At 41.2% G+C, this 23735-nt stretch overlaps 1 protein-coding gene across 2 annotated transcripts in view; it reads right to left on the bottom strand.

Annotated features, from left to right (window-relative positions):
* LOC111967633 (glycine receptor subunit alpha-4) overlaps positions 1-23735 on the bottom strand; it is a 100411-nt gene that overhangs the window by 31568 nt on the left and 45108 nt on the right. For both annotated transcript variants that reach the window (XM_023992820.2, XM_023992821.2), the window contains exons 2-5: positions 12663-12796; positions 12043-12110; positions 8104-8327; positions 5554-5636 (exon numbers count right to left, since the gene is read on the bottom strand). In XM_023992820.2, the coding sequence (XP_023848588.1) occupies positions 5554-5636; positions 8104-8327; positions 12043-12110; positions 12663-12796 (509 nt within the window). The remainder of the gene's footprint in view (positions 1-5553; positions 5637-8103; positions 8328-12042; positions 12111-12662; positions 12797-23735) is intronic.

Raw genomic sequence — 23735 nt, 5'->3', positions numbered from 1 at the left:
ATGGTAGCATCCAAAGCCACTTGGATAATGTACATTTGCTGAAGAATTATGGCAACTCAGCGACACAATGGTACGGATTAATTGAGCTGGGCATGGGTCATTGATAAGTCATTATCTCAACACTGCCTTGTAAGGCTGTGAAAGGATCCAGGAACCCAAATTATTTTCATGGATCCCCTCCTCATTATAAAACAAGATTTGTTTCCAGAAGGTATCAACATTTCCAATAAATGTTACACCCACAGAGATGCAATGGTCTCGTAGCCAGTTATGGAGGGCTACAAGTCTGCTGAAACGATCAATGCCACGATTCACGGGGGGGTGGGGGGGGACATGAGGCCAGATATTATTGGCCATTTGTTGCTGTCAAGCAGAGATCCAATCAGTTCTTTGAAATCCATCTTCAGCTGTTCTGAGCTGCCCTTCATAATGTCATTGAATCCCACATGATCTTTGATGTACTCAATTTCCTGATGCAGGTTTAAAATGTTTGATGTCCTGTACTCGTGCTCCTGGATAGCACAAAGTATTTTCTCCAGGGACTGAGACATTTCGCACCATTGAACTGTCCAATACAACGGCCGGAGAAGGGGATGGATAAATCTGCTCAATCCTACCCCTCACAATTTGTTGAACCTTTCACGGGCCCACGATCTCTCTCTGCTCTGATAAACATGATTCTGCAACTCTCATCTCTCCAGCGTTGCACTTCATCATTTATTTCCTTATAGAATTGCGTGAATGGTTCTGAAGGAACTGCAGCACCCCGTGATGAATTGAAATAAATTAGCTAAAGTTATAGAATTACTTCCGTCTGTTCAGAAATAAATTAAATCATTCAGAATAGCCTACTACACCATGAGAAGGCCTATAATTTAGCCACAGAGGATCAATAGCTACTTAAAAAAAATTGCCCGTTGGGAACGCACTGCAAATCTGTCAGTGAAAAAACAGCATGCAGACAAAGCATGTCTTTAGCAACATTTAAAAAACATTTGAGGGATAACACAGGTTGGAAAGCAAATGTATCCTGCTGAAAAGAGAAGACTGTATTCTGTAGGCTACCAACATATTTGATGAACTTCCAATATTGTTTTACAAAGTTAAGCAAGAGAGAGAGAGAGGCTTATGGCGCGAGCGTGTCGGCCATCACCAGCAAGTGAGCTGCTAATCATTGGGGAGTCAGTGAAACTGGAAAGCATTTTTAGGACGATCATTTTCTCTTCACATTGTAGACTACAATATGTGTCTACACACACCTAAGACTAGTCTATTGATGGATTCAAGAAAAGGTTGTTTTTATTGATCTCAGATTCTCAGTTTGTCAGTGTCAAAGTAGCCTGCCATTTCGATAATTTGTGCAGTATTAAAAAAAGATTCTGCTAAAGTCTCTAGTCGTCTAAAATGACGTAGAATTGCATGAAATGTGTTTATAAAAGGCCACATTTTTCCGGACCATAGGCTACTAAACATGTTCCTCATGTGTCCAACTTCTGTAAGTGCCTCTACTCTACTGCTCTATGTCACTACACAAACGCAATGATACGCATGCAATGCTTTATAATAAATGTGTTTTTTTTGTACCTCAAAACTCCCGAGGTGACCCCCCTCTCAATCTCACTTTTTGTTCCGGCACATCCCGATTTACAAATAAAGACTGCTAGATAGCTAACAAAATGGCTACATGGAGTTGACCTTTTGTATTCTATTCTTATTTTTGCACTTTTTCTATGCACACTCACAGGGCCCTACGCACTACACACACTGATACTCCAACACACATACAAACACTCACTCCATCATTTGCTCACATACACATAATATGCACATACATTTATGCTGACTCTACACACACCCACTCACATACAATCATCAAATAAGCTGCTGCTTCTCTGTTTATCATATATCCTGATGCCTAGTCACCTTACCCTTATACATATCTACCTTTATCGATCCAGTGTCCATGCACATTGTAAATATGGTACTGGAACTGACCCTGTATATAGTATGCTTACTTACTTTATTATGTTTTTCTTATTTACTATTTTTATATCTTGTGTGTTTTTGTTCTACCTTATTATTTTTAATATTACATTGTTATTGATTACTGCATTGTTGGGGTTAGAGCTAGCAAGAAAGGCATTGCACTGTACTTGTGCATGTGACATTAAAACTTGAAACTGAAACATTAAAGAGAAACTACACCCAAAAACTGTAATTTTTCCAAGACCTAAAGAATGGTCTCCTGATGTGGTTTAAACATTTTTGTGGACTTGTTGTTTTTCTATTTTAAAAAGTGAGATTTTGAGAGTGAAAACCTGAATAAAATTTGAAAAACAAAATGGAGGAAATGGGATTTGGGAAAAAACAAAACAGAATCAGGCAAAATAATTAAACAGATTTTATAAGGCCCTACATATGCGCATACACAAATATGCATACACATAATATGCATGCGTACATGCGCACACACACACCTCAACCCTGTCTATCCTCCCACACCTTTTGAAGGCTCTATTTCCCCTCACAGGGGTCTGATTACCGGACCATTAAAAATGCACGTAGCATGCATTAATGCTTTGGAATAATATTACTGATGTCTGTCTGGGCCCTTGGGGCCCATGTAACAAAGACAGAAATTAATATATTATCCCCTGATTATCCCCTGATCCTTACCAGCAGCCTGAAAACAACATTACCACTAAAATACAATTATCTTGCTCCAGAAGATTTCAGAGTCATTCACATATCCTTCCCTAACAAGCAAGTAGAATATTAATGTCTTCACAAAAGTGACAAAATGTTATCTTTTCCTTCCCAGTTACACACTAATAGGAGTCAAACATCAAATTAATTTATTCAAAGTGTGTGGTCAAAGTGTAATTTATGAGATGCACTGTCTGGATTTATTTGACGAGATGACCTAGCTGAGTATACCAACGTTTTTATGGGTCTTGTCCCTGTAAAAAAAAACACATTTAGATGGAGGTCTGAATTGGTCAAGCTTCAGATTTACTGTCTAACTCTGTCCTGTGGATTTACACTTTATACATCTACTTACTGACTTAAGGATACCAAATTGGGTCACAAGAACACATGATGGTTTTAAAGATTGTTTGAAGTAGGATCTTGCTACAGTACATACTATTTATACATACTAGAGCTCAAGGCATCAAGATTAAGACTGTCAAAGAGCATTGGTCTGGACTTCCATTCTCAGAATTATCAGACCCCGAAGATATCCCTCTCTCTTTTCCCTCCTTGCTCTCGCCCTCAATGTGCAGCGTTGGCAGTTGGCATAGCGTGTGATAGTTAAACCTGCCTGTTATACCTGTTAAACCTGACATGTCCTTTTCATGTCCTCCCCAGGCAGCCAAGGTGATCACACCCTGGGCAGTGTACTAACACTTGTCAAAACAGAGCTGGTTGTCCCCTTCAGAGACACGCAGAGGAGGGCTTCCTTTAATCAAAAATGATTAGGACTCCTGTAATGGCCCTGTCAGGTAATAAACTTGCTGGCTGGCATGCTTTCCAATGTTGGCCAAGATTTCTCTCCTCACCTGCTCTCCACACTTTAGGAGGGTAGGTTTAATTGCAGACAAGAAATATATTTATCAATCTTTTACCATATTTGGCATTGAAATATGGGTATACCACACAACTTGACATATCATTCATTTCAAATGCCTGCTGCTGGATCTCCCAGCAAGAAATCGGTTGTCTTCCGAGCCAGGTTTGCTCCCATTTGGTTCTCCTCTTGCTAGTTATTTTGTCTGGCCTGGCAGAGGTGGAATTAAGCCACCTCCGGGCGCCAGGGGTGGGTCATATAATAAAAGGGGACACAAAATGAAAGTTTCATTATTGATATTCTCGAAATTGGATTTGTGGATGCTATCAGCGCTTGGGGCAAGGGGTAGCAAATATACTTTTTTTCACATTTACATTTTATTTAGGTAACAAGGAATGACATGCTATGCACAGACTTTATAGACTAGACTTTGTTCTGTTGATATTTCTCATTAATAGATTCCTACATTTGATACACAGCACAGGAATTGCATTACCCTTACACAACATCACTGACAAAGCTAGCCAGTCATTTTATATTGCTGGGTCGCTAAATCACACAAGTCGGTGTCAGAAAGTCCGTCTTTCATTTTATGCATGCACAAGTAACCGTCATCTGAGGATGTTTGATAAAAGCAGCAACTCAAAACCTAGCCTGTCACATTCAGGCATTGAATTTAATCTCAATCATATGTGGTGATATTACAAAAGTATGTGGACACCCCTTCAAATGAGTGGATTCGGCTATTTCAGCCACACCCGTTGCTGACAGGTGTATAAAATCGAGCACACAGCCATGCAATCTCTAAAGACAAACATTGGCAGTAGAATGGCCCGTATTGAAAAGCTTAGTGACTTTCAATGTTGCACCGTCATAGAATTCCACCTTTCCAACAAGTCAGTTTGTCAAATTTCTGCCCTGCTAGAGCTGCCCTAATCAACTGTAAGTGCTGTTATTGTGAAGTGGAAACGTCTAGGAGCAACCACGGCTCAGCCGCACCGTGGTAGGCCACACAAGCTCACAGAATGGGACTGCCGAAGCGCGTAGTGCATAAAAATCGTCCGTCCTCGGTTGCAGCACTCACTGCCGAGTTCCAAACAGCAACATCAACACAATAACTCTTAGTTGGGAGCGTCATGAAATAGGTTTCCATGGCCGAGCAGCCGCACACAAGTCTAAGATCACCATGCGCAATGCCAGGCGTCGGCTGGAGTGGTGTAAAGCTCGCCGCCATTGGACTCTGGAGCAGTGGAAATGCGTTCTCTGGAGTGATGAATCACGCTTCACTATTTGTCAATCCGACGAATGAATCTGGGTTTGGCGGATGCCAAGAGAACACTACCTGCCCCAATGCATAATGCCAACTGTAAAGTTTGGTGAAGGAGGAATAATTTGCTGAGGCTGTTTTTCATGGTTCGGGCCAGGCCCCTTAATTCCAGTGAAGGGAAATCTTAATGCTACACCATAAAATTACATTCTAGACAATTATGTGCAGTTTGGGGAAGGCCCTTTCCTGTTCCAGCATGATAATGCCCCCGTGCACAAAGCGAAGGGCCATACAGAAATGGTTTGTGGAGATCAGTGCGGAAGAACTTCACTGGCCGGAACAAATCCATGTCCTCAACCCCATTGAACGCCTTTGGGATGAGTTGGAATGCCGACTACGAGCCAGGCCTAATCGCCCAACATCAGTGCCCGACCTCACTAATACTCTTGTGGCTGAATGGAAGCAAGTCCCCGTGTGAAATGTTCCAACATCTAGTGGAAAGTCTTCCCAGAAGAGTGTTAAGGCTGTTATAGCATGATGTCCATGATTTTGGAATGAGATGTTCGATGAGCAGGTGTCTTACATCATTTTGGTAATGCATTGTATCTCTTAAGAAATTTCACAACTTTAAACAAAACGCTCCATTCATAAACTAAAAGCCAGTGTGAAAATGGCTGGGGAGAGAATTAAAATGAAAATTAGGAAGAAGGAGACTCACAGCTTTCAAGCTGCATGGTACAGGTCTGAATATCCATGGGGAAATTCTTCAAGTCCATAGGGCAGGACAGGATGAGAGTCAGCCTGAGATAGAAAGAGAGAGAGAAAAGAGAGAAGGGCAGCTTTGGGTGAAGGTAAAGGGCAAAGGAGAGCGTGAAAGAAGAGAATTACAACATACAAGGAGAAATTAAGACAAAGAGGCAAAGGAATACAGGTAGAATCAGAAATTCCCCAGGGCAGCTTTCTAGGCCCCTTACTTTTTTCAATCTTTATTAATGACATGCCATTGGCCTTAAGTAAAGCCAGTTTGGCTATGTATGTGGATGACTCAACACTCTACATGTCAGCTACTACAGTGAGTGAAATCACTGCAACACTTAACAAAGAGCTGCATTTAGTTTCAGAATGGGTGGCAAGGAATACATTTGTCCTAAATATTTCAAAAACTAAGAGCATTTTATTTGGGACAAATCATTCACTAAACCCTAAACCTCAACTGAATCATGTAATAAATAATGTGGACATTTAGCAAGTGACTGCCATGGCAGCAGCTAATGGGGATCCTCAATAAATACAAATACAGATGCAAAGGGACTTTGAAGGTCAGAAATGTGATTGAAAACGTACCTAATGCTATGTCGGTACCAATATTTATGGCCTACCCCCTAGATAAACTCTACTATAACGTAAACTCGCCCCATTCCGTACAAATGTGCGCAACCGCAACATTCAAACGAGGCTACAAAGAAAACGAATGGGACTGTAGCGACTGTGTTGACTTCAAAATCGGGGGTGTGAACTAGGTTTCTATTCAAGCGTTGATCGACATGGTAATGGCTCTATAGTATTGGAGAAAAGTTGAAAAAATGGACCCTCCGTTACATCTAGACGTGTCATGTCGTACGTACAGCACGCATAAAGCAATTATTTCTCCACCAGGTGTAGCACTTCTCTCATCCTTTAAAAACAAGAAATGGATAGTGACGGGGATAAGGGGGGGATACCTAGTAATGTTTTGCATCTTCATTGCATGCGATCATCATTCTCAAAGCCGCTGTTTACTTCTAAGATCACTTTAGCACCGCCCTAAAAACCCGAATCAAATTCGACACAAACCTTCAAATAGGTATGTAATGACACATTATATAAACTCTTTATAGTGTTTTATTTACATTTTAGAGGCGATAAGGTGATAAGTTGGACAGATCGAGTGAAAAAAAGCAATTTTCCCACACAATATCTCTCCTTCTCACTCTCACGCATTAGTTTTGCTTCCCCACCCGCCATTTTAAAAAAAAAACGACGGGGCTCATTGCCTTCTTGAATTATGCAGAAACGGGCAGCGTTTAGGTCATGTCATTTACATTTATTCTGTTGGAAAGGGGAGAAATTGTGCTTTACAATGGTATTGACATTACAGTTGATCTGGAAGTATTACGTTTTGGGGCGCTAAAATAAGGGCAATTGTACGGACCAAGGCGATGTACGAGTTTACGTTACATTATGGCATGAATTGTGTGCGTTTTCTCCAATTATCAAAAAAGGCAAATTGCAAAGGATGCCGTGCGTTACGGTGCCGTTTGGTTTACAGGGCTTTGCTGTAATTGGTAGACACATCCTTCCCTTCATTTATTGCAGCACTGACGCATTGAGTCTTCAAGGAGCCGTGAGGAAGAGAAGGAGCTATTAGGGAGTTTGGGTTTGAAGAGAAGCTGTGTAATTACCTGCTGTAATGCATTGCCCAGAGGAGCGACGAGAGCCACCAGCTCTATGCTAATTGTACGGACCAAGGCGATGTACGAGTTTACGTTACATTATGGCATGAATTGTGTGCGTTTTCTCCAATTATCAAAAAAGGCAAATTGCAAAGGATGCCGTGCGTTACGGTGCCGTTTGGTTTACAGGGCTTTGCTGTAATTGGTAGACACATCCTTCCCTTCATTTATTGCAGCACTGACGCATTGAGTCTTCAAGGAGCCGTGAGGAAGAGAAGGAGCTATTAGGGAGTTTGGGTTTGAAGAGAAGCTGTGTAATTACCTGCTGTAATGCATTGCCCAGAGGAGCGACGAGAGCCACCAGCTCTATGCTACTCGCAGGAGCCTCCATTGCTATTGTGCTGCGATAACGTGCAGTACTAGGCCCAAAAATACAATGATGAATGAGCCTTCGAAGCTTCTCTGTGTGTGTAATGTATCCTTAGCTCAGAGAGGTAGCTACGAAAATGTATTTGGACTAGTGTGTGGTGACTGTTAGCAGATAAATCTGCCATTGTAATCAATATGGCATGCTTAACTGCATATTTTTCAATTCCCTTCATGGGGTCATGAATGTTGATGGAAGAGAGATATATCAACTCACAGCAGTGTATGGGTTGAGGGGCTAATATATTGGTATCAAAGTTATCGTAATGAATAAATCACTAGTGCCCTCTTTGGCCATAGGCAGAATTTAATTGAATAACTCACTACCTTCCCCTTCGGCCATAGGCAGAATTGTCTTGAATAACTCAATAGCTCCCTCTGTGGTCACAGACCGAACTGTCTCTGCTCACCTGATGCTATATAGTACGCTCCCATCTTGGAATATCCGCAGCAGTTTGTTGTCAGTGGTGACCTCATGAAAGTTAGCTCCCTTCTCGTTAGCGAAGAACAGGTCAGGCTTCCAGATGGAGTCCAACATGGAGGGATCCAGGTCCAAGGAGTTGTCCGGGTACTCCTGGTAAGCCAATCGGGGATCGTTCCATTTTTGCCGTAGGAACACATTGAGCCTGTAGTCCTGTGGATTGACCAAGAAATTGACTCATTGGCTCTTTCTCAATTAATCTTTTCTCGATTCTTCGCATCGCATCCTCTTTCCTTGCCTCCTCCTCAAAACGCATAGGAGAAGATGTCAGAGGAGATGGACTTTGGGCTTTCTCCTTGAATGCCGTTGAGAAGGAGGCGAGGTGATGGGATGTGAGGAATTGCGGAAGATACATCGAGGTTGAGCCATGATACTGTTGCCAGGTTTCAATTATTTAATTAGCATGTTCTGATCATGATCGTCTGTCTCTGATGTAATGTGGGAAGTCTGGTTAAATTAATAACCTTTACTGTTGTTAATTATACACAAGCCTATTAGTTTATTTTCAATTAGTTATTTGAAAAGTAGGGTGTATTTATACTTTGAAAGTAATGTGTATCTTGATCAGACTGATTTGAATTATTTATTTTTAGTATTTCATTTAAGGGTAGATTATCTTTAATATTGCCTGCATCACTTCCAATCCCTCATATATTTTTTGCAAATATACATATATATAAACATACATATACATATACATACCTACACGTACATACACATATACATACATATAAATGTATATCTTTAAAACATATATATTTCCTTTATTACCCTCCAACCCTAATACCCCTCCCCCAATTGGAGCAAACCAATGAACAACAACGCTTAGGCCTGTATTTCCAGCTTATACATACTATATACATTTTATGGACAGTCTATTTTACAATAGTTCTATTTTGTTTGTTTTTACTCCTGTCCTTCCTCTACCCTCAACCACTCCCATCTATTTCTGATGTCCATCCTGTTTGATTTCTATTTGCCATATCTTTCAAACTGTGCTCTTTCAAGAAAGGTCTTAACCTATATACACTACAGTTCAAAAGTTTGGAGTCACTTAGTAATGTCCTTGTTTTTGAAAGAAAAGCAACTTTTTTGTCCATTTAAAATAATATCAAATTGATCAGAAATAGTTTTAAGTTCCTCGGCTTACACATCACGGACAAACTGAAATGGTTCACCCACACAGACAGCGTGGTGAAGAAGACTGAAGAAATTTGGCTTGTCACCATAAAACACCCATACACTTTTACAGATGCACAATCGAAAGCATCCTGTCGGGCTGTATCACCGCCTGGTCCGGCAACTGCTCCGCACACAACCGCAAGGCTCTCCAGAGGGTAGTGAGGTCTGCACAACGCATCACCGGGGGCAAACTACCTGCCCTCCAGGACACCTACACCACCCGATGTCACAGGAAGGCCATAAAGATCATCAAGGACAACAACCACCCGAGCCACTGCCTGTTCACCCCGCTATCATTCAGAAGGCGAGGTCAGTACAGGTGCATCAAAGCWGGGACCGAGAGACTGAAAAACAGCTTCTATCTCAACGCCATCAGACTGTTAAACACTAACATTGAGTGGCTGCTGCCAACAAACTGACTCAAATCTCTAGCCACTTTAATAATTCAAAATTGGATGTAATAAATGTATCACTAGTCACTTTAAACAATGACACTTTATATAATGTTTACATACCCTACATTACTCATCTCATATGTATATACTGTACTCTATACCATCTACTGCATCTTGCCCTTGCCATTCGGCCATCGCTCATCCATATATTTACATGTACATATTCTTATTCATTCCTTTACACTTGTGTGTATAAGGTAGTTGTTGTGAAATTGTTGGATTACTTGTTAGATATTACTGCATGGTCAAAACTAGAAGCACAAGCATTTCACTACGCTCGCATTAACTTCTTGTGTATAGGGGGCGCTGTTTTCACTTTGGGAAAAAATCGTGCCCAATTTAAACGGCCTCGTACTCTATTCTAGATCGTACAATATGCATATTATTATTACTATTGAATAGAAAACACTCATAAGTTTCTAAAACTGTTTGATTTATATTTGTGAGTAAAACAGAACTCATTTCGCAGCAAACTTCCAGACAGGAGTGAAAAATCTGAAAACGATGCTGTGTTCCAGGGCCTGCCTATTCAATTGCTTAATATTTATGGATTTGCATGCACTGCATACGCCTTCCACTAGATGTCAACAGGCAGTGGAAGGTGGAATGGGGTGTCTAGCTTGATCTGAGGTCGAACAAGAGCTCTTGGAATGACGTGACCAGAATTTCCTTTCTCTACCTAGGCGCGGGAAGGACATCAGCATTGGCTTCTGAAAAGCGTTCGGTATACACGATGGATGTCTCCGGCTCTGATTTTATTTGATAGATGTGATAAAAACATCATAAAGTAGTTTTTTTCAACCAAGTTGTATCAGTTTATTCAACGTTTATTGCGACTTTTGGAATTTTCCTTTCTTTGCGTCAGGAGAAGATGGGCATGTTCGCGCCACATGGCTAGCTAAGGTTGCTAATTCGACAGGAGAGAAGGACATTCTTAAACCAAACAACGATTTATTCGTTGGACGCATCACGTCCAATGGCAGCATCCAAACTCAAGAATCGCCGAGGTTCAATTCTTGAGGGCTGATGCGCGTGTTCATTCTACCTTGCAAATGAAAATAATGAGCGAAAAAATGTAGATTTCAATAGGTTTTTGGTGTAGCAGGTAAAACGTCACATTGACACAATGCTGGTGGCAACGTGTGTACTGTAGCAGACTTGTTAGCATGGGATGTTAATTAATTAACTCAGGAACCACACCTGTGTGGAAGCACCTGCTTTCAATAGACGTTGTACCCCTCATTTACTCAAGTGTTTCCTTTATTTTGGCAGTTATCTGTAGTGCAGGCTGAGGTACCAGATTCTGGCTTAATCCAAGTATTGTTCAGTGCCTGTTGAAATGACAAAAATCAGCTTTGTGGGAAGCAAAATGAACAGCTACTTTGAAATTGGGTCGACAAACACTGCATGTCCTAATTTAGTTACGGTAGTTATTCAAGTAAATCATTCTAGTAAATGCTCATGGTATTGAGAGACTCTGTGGCTGTGTTCTTCCCTGGCAGTTTTCAACTGTCTGTCTCCGTTCCAATGAGGTATCACAAATAAACTAAGGACAGCACAACAAACACTGGGCCACAGCATCCAGTGACATCATTAGTGTCCTCTCTGTCCACGCTGAACTAACCTGGGGTCAAGCCCTCAGGGCCCAATATCCTTTAACAGCTCACTGCTACGACCTGCTGACCAAGCACTTTCCCCCAATTTTTCATTTTAATTGCAGAGTGGACTGTTCATTATCAGAACATCACTGACCCACTGTTCTCTGAAGATTGCTCTGATAGGCTCGAGGAAATAAAGGGAGAGGAGGTGAGGGAATTGCTCCAATACTGATTAGGCCAAAGGTTAGGAATGAACAGGTATTATATTAACTGGAGGAGAACTTTCAGATTTCTCTTTTGTAAATTCTGGGATTTAGCTAGTGTAAACCTGCTCAAATAAGATCCTTATCAAGGTAATTCATGATTATACTGAACAATGAGACTGCCTAAGGGTTATCATGATTCCTGGATAATTATGGTATTTTGTATAATGTGCATATTCATTTAAACATTTCATTTCACCTTTCTTTTTATAGGTTTGTCTCTGAGATGAATCTCTTTTGCAAGAGAGACCTGTTCAAGACGGCAGTAGTCGGCAACATATTCAATTATTCGCTTGAAAATGTATGGATTCTAATTCCAGGACGTTAATTGACTATGGAAATTCAATTAACATCAGACGTGTTTTCTCACCATAGTCGTTTCTGTGATGGACCCAAAGCTGTTGATGAAGATATTGCAGGTGACATTCACAGGCGGACCTGAAAAAGAACCAAAATAAAATCCATCACTCCGTATACAGAATAATCCTTTCACTGCTGTAAAAAAGGTTTCATAAAGATAATTTTAAAATATTTGAATGACACTGGTTATTGTATGTGCAAGAAGTGGAGAGTGCCTTCTTGTCACCTCTATGATGTTGAGCAAGTATGAAGTATGTAATGACACTAGTGTAGATGGGTTATGGTGGGGAACGACTGCTGTAGTAGTGTGTACTGATTCCAGTGGCTCTCTAGTACGGAATACTGTGTCTCTCCTGTCGCTTTACAAGTTGAAATACTAGGCATGAATCACTTTGTTTAACTTTTCAACAGAGAACTAGGCTAACAAAAAATGCATCACATTGGTATATGGAATTTTAAGTTAGGCAACCACATGGAATGTGCAGTTCCAAGCTTCCTATCCATTTCTACAGGTAAGTCCTATCTTACTTTTTTTTTTACCGGTGGCTGTCTGCTTACATTAGTTTCGTGAAGTTTCAGTATTTTTTTATGGGAGCTGTGGCCTACTTCTGAAACTACTTTTTGACGTACCTTTGAAGTTGGGTCTGATGCGGGCGTCATAGCCAGACCTTTTTCCCATGAGCTTGTCCAGGAAGTCAGATGGCGACTGCGAGGAGGGGACTGTCCTACTGGGGGACTTTATCTCCTCCTTACAGGAGCCCAGTCTGAAGAAAAACCAAAACAAAGACAAAGAAAGAGAGGAGAGGAGAGGGAGAAAGAAGCAATAGAAACTTGAACCGGTATCAGTGGAATACATAGGGAGAGAACAACAAGGATTTAAACGACTTTTGCACAGCCACCCCCCCCCCGAAAACCCATCTAATTTCACATGATGCTCGGGACATATTGTGTTTAATTGAACCTACCCACTGGGAACACACTGGTTGTTTCAATGTCATTTGTCAACATATTGTGACGTAGAATCAACATGGAAAATACATTGGATTTGAAAAAATAAATCAACCAGTACTGTTGTCATCTCATTTCAACCAGCGTTTCAAACATTGAAATGAGGGTAATACTTCAACTTAAATACATGGACTTATCTTGACTAACAGGATGTTACATCGATCTATACTGAAGTAAAATATAAACGCAACATGCAAAAATGTCTAAGAATTTCACTGATTTACAGTTCATATCAGTCAATTAAAATACATTTATTTGCCACGAATCTATAGATTTCACATGTCTGAGAATACAGATATGCATCTGTTGGTCACAGACACCTTAAAAGAAATGGATCTCAGGATCTCGTCACGGTATTTCTGTCCATTATAATTGCCATCGATAGAATGCAATTGTGTTCGATGTCCGTAGCTTATGCCTGCCCATACCATAACCCCACCGCCACCATGGGGCACTCGGTTCACAACATTGACATCAGCAAACCGCATGCCCACACAACCCCATACACGTTGTCTGCGTTTGTGAGGCCGGTTGGACGTTTTACCAAGTTCTTAAAATGACGTTGGATGCGTTTTGATAGAGAAATTCAACATTCAATTCTCTGGCAACAGCTCTGGTAGACATTCCTGCAGTCAGCATGCCAATTGCACGCTCCCTTTAAAACTTGCCACATTTGTGGCATTGTTTTGTGTGACAGAATTGCACATTTTAGAATGGCTTTTTATTGTCCCCAGCACAATGTGCAACTGTGTAATGATCACGCTGTTTAATCAGCATCTTGATATGCCACCTGTCAGGTGGATGGATTATCTTGGCAAAGGAGAAATGCTAAAAATTTGTGCCAAGATTGTAAAAAATAATGTTTTTGTTGCTTATGGAACATTTTGGGGATCTTTTATTTCAGCTCATGAAACATGGGACCAACACTTTAAATATTTTTGTTCAGTAAGATTTCAACATAATTATCAGAACTATGTATGCGCTGAAATTGTGTTAAATTACACACGGAAATATATTTTTTTGCATCCTATATACAATTAGGAGGGTTGAAATGATGTTCGATGTGGCTGCAGTGGAGCGGGTCGAGAGCTTAAATTTCCTTGATGCCCAAATCACTAAGGACATAAAATGGTCCACTAACACACGCACGTTGAAAAGGTTTGGCATTGGCCCTCGAATTCTTAAAAAGTTCTATAGCTGCAACATTGAGAGCATCTTGACTGGCTGCATCACTGCTTGGTGTGGTAACTGCATCGCCCTCGATCGCATGGCGCTACTGCTACTCTGTTTATCATATATCCTGATGCCTAGTCACCTTACCCCTACACTGTACATATCTACCTCTATCACTCCAGTATCCCTGTACATTGTAAATATGGTATTGGAACTGACCCTGTATATATAGCTTCTTACTTTCGCGTGTTCTTCTTATTTTTATTTATTGTGTGTTTTTGTTCTATCTTTTGTTTTTGTGTGCTATATTGATATTGATTACTGCATTGTTGAGTTTGGAGCTTGCAAGAAAGGCATTTCACTGTACTTGTGCACGTTACATTAAAACTTGAAACCTGATAGGGTCAAAAGCTTCAAGTTCCTCTGCGTGCACATCACGAGGACCTGAAATGGTCTCACCACACCAACCTCTACAACCTCAGGCATCTGAAGACATGTAGCACCCTCACAAACTTCTACATACGCACCACTGAGAGCATTCTGTCAGGCTGCGTCACCGCCTGGTACGGCAACTGCTCCTGCTCTGCCCTCAACCGCATGGCTCTCCAGAGGGTGGTGCCCACACATTACTGGGGGCACGCTGCCTGCAGCAACCAGATCATTAAGAAGATCATTAAAGACCTCAGCCACCCAAGCCATGGACTGTTCACTCGGCTACCGTCCGACAGACGGAGACAGTACAGGTGCTAAGACCGAGAGACTAAAAAACAACTTCTATTACCAGGCCATCAGACTATTGAAGAGCCATCATTAGCAGTCTACCAGGTGATGCACTGTCTACCAGGTCTACCAGGTGATGCACACAGTCTACCAGGTGATGCACACACACACAAGCTATCACACACACAGTACATACACACACACTCACATACACACTCACACACACAGTAAACGCTGTCCCATGCTATAGAGACAATGAATCACTGGTCACTGTGGTTCACTGTTTATACACACTGCATATGCATTTCTACACTGGATTCTTGACATAGCTCACTCTAATAAATCTACTGCTGTACATTTAATTCTGAGCTGATCTTGTATAAATTGTGTATAGGTTGGCAGATTCATCCCGCCATTCTTGATTTCTTGTATTCTTTTTTTTCTTGCATTTTTTTGGATGGACATTTTGCTGCATTGTTAGGAGCTAGTAACACAGAGGTCACAGCTGAAAACGGTTGAATACTACTACTCTAACCTTTCTTACACAATAGCGGTGCGTGGGTAAAATCACTGGGGAAGCCAAGCCAGAGAAAAGCAATATTACAACCTACAGTATTTGTTGTGATAATTGCATAGTTTGCTCCATGACCTGTTAGTTCATATGCCTTGACCATGATAAATAATGTAGGCCTAAGGCCGAGACAGTAAGACACAGTGGCAGAATAAATTCAACCACATCTTTGTTTCATCACAAAACCAGAGATCAACCTCTGTCCAGTAAAGCCCCCAAAGCATATTGCATGTAACAACGGAGAGTTTAAAACCACGGAGTTACCGCAAGTCGCAAAGAAATCAGGAGCTACCCGCCACAGGAGTCAAAAGTATTGACACACCTACTCATTGAAGGGTTTCTCATTATTTTTTACTATTTTCTACATTGTAGAATTGTGAATTGTGAAGACATCAAAACTATGAAAAAAAACTATCAAAACTATGAAATAACACATATGGAATCATGTAGTAACCAAAAAAGGGTTAAACAAATCAAAATATATTTTAGATTTTAGATTCTTCAAAGTAGCCACTCTTTGCCTTGATGACAGCTTTGCAAACCCTTGGCATTCTCTCAACCGGCTTCATGAGGTAGTCACCTGGAATGCATTTCAATTGTGACAAGCTAGTGAGTGTATACAGAATATAGCCCTATTTGGTAAAAGACCAAGTCTATATTATGGCAAGAACAGCTCAAATAAGCAAAGAGAAACACAGCCCATCATTACTTTAAGACCAGGTCAGTCAATACAGAACATTTCAGAACTTTGAACGTTTCTTCAAGTGCAGTCGCAAAAACCATCAAGCGCTATGATGAAACTGGCTCTCATGAGGACCGCCACAGGATAGGAAGACCCAGAGTTACCTCTGCTTCAGAGGATACGTTCATTTGAGTTAACTGCACCTCAGATTGCAGCCCAAATAAATGCTTCACAGAGTTCAAGTAACAGACACATCTCAACATCAACTGTTCAGAGGAGACTGGGTGAATCAGGCCTTCATGGTCAAATTGCTACAAAGAAACCACTACTAAAGGACACCAATAAGAAGAAGAGACTTGCTTGGGCCAATAAACATGAGCAATGGACAATAGACCGGTGGAAATCTGTCCTTTGGTCTGATGAACCAAATTTGAGATTTTTGGTTCCAACCGCTGTCTTTGTGAGACGCAGAGTAGGTGAACAGATGGTCTTTGAATGTGTGGTTCCCACCATGAAGCATAGAGGAGGAGGTGTGATGTTATTGGGGTGCTTTGCTGGTGACGCTGTTGGTGATTAATTTTGAATTCAAGGCACACTTAACATGGCTACCATAGCATTCTGCAGGGATACCCCATCCCATCTGTTTTGCTCTTAGTGGGACTATCATTTGTTTTTCAACAGGAAAATGACCCCGCACACCTCCAGTCTGTGTAAGAGCTATTTGACCAAGAAGGAGAGTGATGGAGTGCTGCATCAAATGACCTGGCCTCCACAATCACCCAACCTCAACCCAATTGAGATGGTTTGGGATGAGTTGGACCGCAGAGTGAAGGAAAGTGCTCAACATATGTGGGAACTCCTTCAAGACTATTGGAAAAGCAATCTTCATGAAGCTGGTTGAGAGAATGCCAAGAGTGTGCAAAGCTGTCATCAATGCAAAGGGTGGCTACTTCAAAGAATCTTAAATATAAAATAGATTTGTTTAACACTTTTTTTGGATACTACATGATTCCATATGTGTTATTTCATAATTTTGATGTCTTCACTATTATTCTACAATGTAGAACATTTTTAAAAAATAAAGAAAATCCTTTGAATCAGTAGGTGTGTCCAAACATTTGACCGGTACTGTATTGTTTATGAGAAAACATAATGACACCCAACATGCATTTGCCAGCTACGCCAGCAAATACCTCGAAAAGCCACAACACTGACTTGATTAAATACTTGATAAGCCCCCAAACCTGATGAAACCGAATAGCAAACCTACATAGATATGATTATGGTATTTTTTGACTTGATTGGGATGCTCTGGTTTTTCTGATGACTAAATTGAAAAAATAAATAAAGTGTTCTAAAAAGCCTTGAGTAGTATTACACATCACATTTGTAATACATTTGCTCGGCGGACAAACCCTTCTTAATACAAGCAGATCGGTCCGGGATTAGAAAAGTCGATGATTAATATTTTGAAGCATAAATAGTTAACAATTGCGCAGGAGCTTGCATGAATTTCTGGGTGACTGTGACGGGCGGGAAGGTGACTGACGATGACCTTAGAAAATCTAACATAAATTCTTCAGAGGGTGTACGTTTTGTGACTCCTCTGTCAGTTAAGCCGCAAAAGGGTTCACTGGAGTCAGATAATCATCTGATTTAAAAAAAAAAAGCTGTTACTTGAGGCCATTTTTTCTTAAATGTATATTTTTACAGGACTGAGAATATCTTTACTTGGGCCGTTCAACCCACCCGTAGCATACCGACTGCTACTATAGTAAGCTATCCTTCAAGTACATTTAAAAAACAATTTGGATCCTTCCCAACATTATATCGGCTTCATATCGGCTTCCGTCCACAACAGTTCAGCAGTTCCTAGGTCCTGTTTGTAATGGTCTGCAGCCCCCTCTGCTGTAATGATGACCATCGTTTAATCTTTACCCATGTGCACTTGAAAAGGCTGTGGTACTCCTATGCATCCTCTCAGGCTTACATCACTTCTCCATCAAACCTCATGCATTTCTAATAGAATTCTTGCCTACATTGGCCTGCGCCGGCAAAGGTAGAAAAAAGTACTCCTGTTAAGCCTGTTAAACCTGCCAACTACAACAATTAAGCAGACAAAGTAACAACACTAACACTGAGGTCTGACAACTGAGTTTTTCTTCAGACAATTGACAATATCCTAATATGAACACTGTATTACCTGACGTTGAATGTAAACTGTGCCACTTCTATCTGACATTATAGGTTGTGGCACCCGTCAAAGCTGCATTGCTTGTATCTTTATGTCAGTGGTGATGGATCTTGACAGAGCAGCAGGAGCCTGTCAGTAGCAGGACACTGTTAGAAAAAAACAATAGCCTCTTCCTAATCATTCAGATGCACGTTTGGGACATTTAATGAGCCTGATCTTTTCAGGCCCCCCGTACCTCTTGTCTGAACTCTGCATCCACATCGGAGCGTCGCCAAGAATACCTAACATACCTCTTTCTCTCTCTCCCTAATCTCTCTCTTTCCCTCTCCCCCTTCCTCCTCCCTCACAGAACAAGGGCACATATTTTCTGTGTATCAGACTCCTATAATGCGGTTAGTTTATTATTGAGTTTCAGACAAAGAAGAAATGTTGAAGTCAGTATTTCTGCCACAGTTCAAATGCAATTGGGAATGTCATAAAACTGTGGGATTGGGTCAACCTTGAACAGTGCTGTTGCCAAATACAACAGGAGAATTGCGTCATAACTCAACAGCTGTTCAGAATGTATTTTGGTGGGGAAAATAACCCCGTAAAACATAGTTGTCACTGGATTTTGCATGCAGAATTAAATCGTTTTAGTTTCTAATTTGTGCTTCTTTCCATGAGCAATTACCGAGACAGATGAACGCACAGCGAGAATTAGGCATTTCGTGCCATGCGACTAATGATTATTAATGTGGAAAAGTGCATTCAACTCCCTATCTTGAATCTCAGTTTTTGTTTAGCCTCAAAGACGGAATTGCATAGTAATAATTCAGAAGGAGTGCTATATTTCGTTACTAGCAGAAAACCACAGGACCAATATTTCACATTTCAATAATGGAGGTGAGGGTGTATGGCAGTTGCTCATCCTGTGTTGATATTGTGTCGAAACAATGTCATGTGCTGACAGTCTGTGGTTTGAGAAGGAAGCAGTGTCGACTTCTGTCAGCCCTGTCAGGAGGAGTGCGTGCACGGTCAGTACAGCAACAGCATTTGACAGTCCTGTAACTATTGGAAACGTCTTTGGAGGTCTCTCTTTCCTGTTAGTCAAGCCATCGCTTCTTTGACACACAAATATTAATCAGTTTCTTATGTCATTAGAAAAATCTTTCTGCTTACAATATAAGATTTTGCTCATGGGCGTAGGAAGCAAATGTGCAACAAAGTCATGCGTTGTAGAACAAAATCACTGTCTGACTGCATTGGACGGCACATTGTCTTGCTGCTTTTTTGTTCTATGTTGCTCTGTCTGTATGCTACGTCTTGCTTGTCCTAAGTTGCTCTGTCTGTATGCTACGTCTTGCTTGTCCTATGTTGCTCTGTCTGTATGCTACGTCTTGCTTGTCCTATGTTGCTCTGCGTGTGCTCACTGCTCAATGATTGTCTATATTGTAATTGTTTTTAATAACCTGCCCAGGGACTGCGGTTGAAAAATAGCCGGCTGGCTTAAACCTTTTACTGAAACGTTGATTAATGTGCACTGTCCCTGTAAAAAAAAAAAAAAAACTCAACTCAACTCAAATGTATATCAACTTGAGAAAGGGGGAAGGGTGTCCGGGTCCGTGCCAACTCTTCTCTCCACTCTCCCTCCATAGGCATCATTGGACCCCTAGGAGTTTAATACTCATACTTCTTTACTCCCTCTTTCCTCACATTAAAGCTATAGCCGACACCATTAGCTTGACAGTCTTAAATAATACATCCTTGCCTCTGGACCAACCTTAATGCAAGTCTCAAACCATTTTACTCAAGCACTGTTGAAAGTCTTTTGTGCTAACAGAGCTGGCTATTATTTTGTATACTCCTTGATTGGCAGTGCCTCTGCATACAATTCACTGCACTAGATTAGTTTCAATTAAACCCAGCCCTTATTCAGTGCCTGAGTTGCAAACATATGCTGCTAATTGCTTTTCATTAGCGAGCCCAGTGATCGAAAAGCATATCAATTTGGAATAGTGGCCCCGACACTCCTTGGATTCGCCACGCATCACGGGAAGTCAGTCATTTATACAGTAATGCAGTGGAACCCCAGGTTTTTAGTGTCATTAGCATAATGGGAGATTGAACAAAACAGGTCTCTCCACCTGTTGGAATAGGCCTTAGTAATTTCCCCTAGCCGTGAAATCATCCTTTATGTCCACAAGCTTTAGAATTTGCTCTCAGACAAAGGCCACATTCATGGCAATTTTGTATGCACGCTTGACTGTAAGTCGCTTTGGATAAAATCATCTGCTAAATGGCATGTAATATTTATTATTATTATCAACCAGGCCAGATTGCGTTAGTACATCTGTCCATATACCAGCGCGTTTTGGTTTGGTTACATCGCAATTTGGTTCCATCGCAGAGTACACAGATGCAATGCACAACTGACTGCTCATCTGATACAATCAATCAAAATGTCGACAATGTGCATTATTTCTACGATAAAAGCAAATAGAACCTTGTCATAGACAGACATTTGACAAGCCCTATTTCATGTTACGTCTCCACTGACCTATTAATGTAATAAATCAACATGTCGTCTTTTGTCAATTGACCTATGTGGACCTTCTCTTTCCATGGCACTGTATGTATGTCGTGGCCTGGAGCGGAAGCCCTTTGCTATTGATCAATAGCCTTATTGGATCATGGGATTTGGAACACATTGCAATATACCCCTGCACATTCATTTTCAGTGATGTGACCCACCACCACTCCACTATAGTGATGGCTATGCCTATGCCTATGGCGACACAAGACACAGACAGAGATGGAGCTCTATACAGTAGCAGGCTTCACCAATTCCCCGTCCTAGTCCACCCCCACAAGAACAAAGTGATAGCATCAAATACTGGACAAAATGCTCTACCCGAGGAATTGTCAAAAATGTGCATGGGTCAGATGTAAAGGGCAGATCTATCTTTTGTGAGCATGGGGCGAAACCACACACCACAGCATAGTGGAAAGTCCAGATAGAAATACAGTGCAAGGGGAAGGGATTGCTGCCACTATCTCACTTTCCAATCAAGGTGCATGAATCGAGGCGCAAACTGAAGTAGAGGCCAGAAATACAGGAATATCCCTGGGAGGAAAAAATGTTTTTTGTTGAGTCGTGACTGAGTTGTGAAAGAGAAGTTAAGTCATAAATGGTGAGAGGGGAGTTACTGATTAGATTTACAGAGGGGGGAAAAAATCACTGCTGGGATGTGCCTGTCAAAAATGCATAACTTTAGGTAATTTAAATGTGTTCTAAATGTTTTTTTCACTGCTGGGCTGTTAATGTAAAAAATGTCAACTTCAGGTCATTTAAATTTCTTCAAAATTGTGCAGACATTTCAGCTTCAGCTGTTGTGTAATCAATAGGGTCGGCTTGGTCGGGTTGTGTTTCGGAGGACGCACGGCTCTCGACCTTCGCCTCTCCTGAGTCCGTACGGAAGTTGCAGCGATGAGACGAGACTGTAACTATCTGGGTGAACAGACTGCAGGAGGAAGAGTGGATCCAAGCCTGAAAGATGGAGGACTGAACACAGCTATGTAGACCACCTCAAGATAAAAACATAATATTCAATATCGGTAAGTTAGACTAAAGATTAGCACTACACAATCTGGTGGGTAATAACAGGGGAAGGGGAACATATTTCAAAATGAAACGTGACTCTTCTACAGACACAGACAATTTAATATTTTCACCACCGGGAATGGTAAAGGTCGAAACCGATCTGTTAAAATCAATAAATGACAAACTGGGTATACTTGAACTAGTCAGTAAGGATATAAAAGAGTTGAAGGCAAGCCTCGAGATGAGCGACATTGAAGAAAGACACAAACAAGCTAAAAGGGACAGTCAATGAGATTGAAACCGGAATTAATGAACTTAAAAGGAAAACATCGTTCTGAGAGAAGCCTTACATGACATACAGACTAGATCCATGAGAGAGAATCTGGTACTTACAGGTATCCAAGAGAAAGAAGGGGAAGTTCCTGAATCTGTAGTTAGAGAGTTCCTCCTTTACAGCGCTTCAGATCCCACGCGAAGCTATCTAAAAAATCCAACTTGAACGTGTACACCACTTCGGACAGAGACGGCAGAGGTATGAACGCCCAATCGTTGCCAAATTTGCTTTCTTTAAAGATAAATTAATGGTTAAAAGTCTGGGTAAAAGACTTGCTGGCACAAAAATATGAATGAATGACCAGTTCCCAAAGGAAATTGCAGAACGGCGCAAAGTTCTGTATCCAATTTTCAAGGAAAATAGATTGAAAGGGAAACGCGTAGCTCTCGTGGTCGATAAACTGTATATTGATAACCAGTTGTTCAGAGACACAAATACTACTCCATGGCTATTCTAAAAATTACAAAGTTGTCATAGAGGAGGCAAATAATGAAACACACAATTCTAGCACTGTTATGGATTGTAATAACACAACAACAAAAAATATAGCTTTTCTATCTATCTTCAAATATAACTAATTAGAACTCAACCAATGTATTTCTGTGAGCAGGGGATGTGAGAGAGCTTTCAATGTTGTGCAGATGAGGGATATACATTGTATAATGAATTATATACTTATTTATTTATTGTCCTATCATAGTGGAACAGCGTTTTAAAATAAATTATACATCTAATTTATTTATTTATGGTCCTATATTGATGGAACGGTCCACAACCCTATGCCCTAGACATTCACCTGAACGACCTAGATACTAAGGAGAAGTCCCTATCTGTTTTATGGGCCTTCAGAGACCTTCTAGAGCAACACCGCCCACTCAAGATTCTGAGCCTGCTTGGCAGGGTTGGTCCTGCAAAGCCAAAGCCCCCTGATGGGAAATTCTCAAAGCTCCTAATGAGAACCTTGACGACCTTGTACCTAGCTGGTGGGGATTCCGGTGGAGTGCCTCCACCCAGGCAGTGGCAGTGCTGGCAACACTAGCTGCAGTAACCCATGGGGAGGGGGTCACACTCGGACAGTCAGAGAGGGGGCATATTATTGTGGCCCTGGTGGCACAAAATCAAAGGTCTGACTGCATGGAGATGGTTGGGAATATGGTCACTATGAGGGACCACGCTGTTGGTGTTTCAGGGGAAGGGGATATATCTGACCACCATCATCTAGGACGTCACACTGGTTAATCAAATCTCCCCATTTCTGCCCATTTCTTTGCTTAGTTTTGCAGGCCTTCTCATACAGCTGCAACTGTATATGCATTCATAAATCAAGACCTTTCTTGAGTTGGGCTCTGGGATGGTGCAACTGTTGAGGATCTGAGTCTATGGTTGTTGTGGGGGAAAGGGGTTGAGTGTGTGTGTGTGTGTGTGTGTGTGTGTGTGT

Source organism: Salvelinus sp. IW2-2015, linkage group LG8 (assembly GCF_002910315.2).
Source record: "Salvelinus sp. IW2-2015 linkage group LG8, ASM291031v2, whole genome shotgun sequence".
Classification (NCBI taxonomy): Eukaryota; Metazoa; Chordata; class Actinopteri; order Salmoniformes; family Salmonidae; genus Salvelinus; species Salvelinus sp. IW2-2015.
Note: the sequence above shows the minus strand (reverse complement) of the source record. Positions and strands in the feature narration are given on the sequence as shown.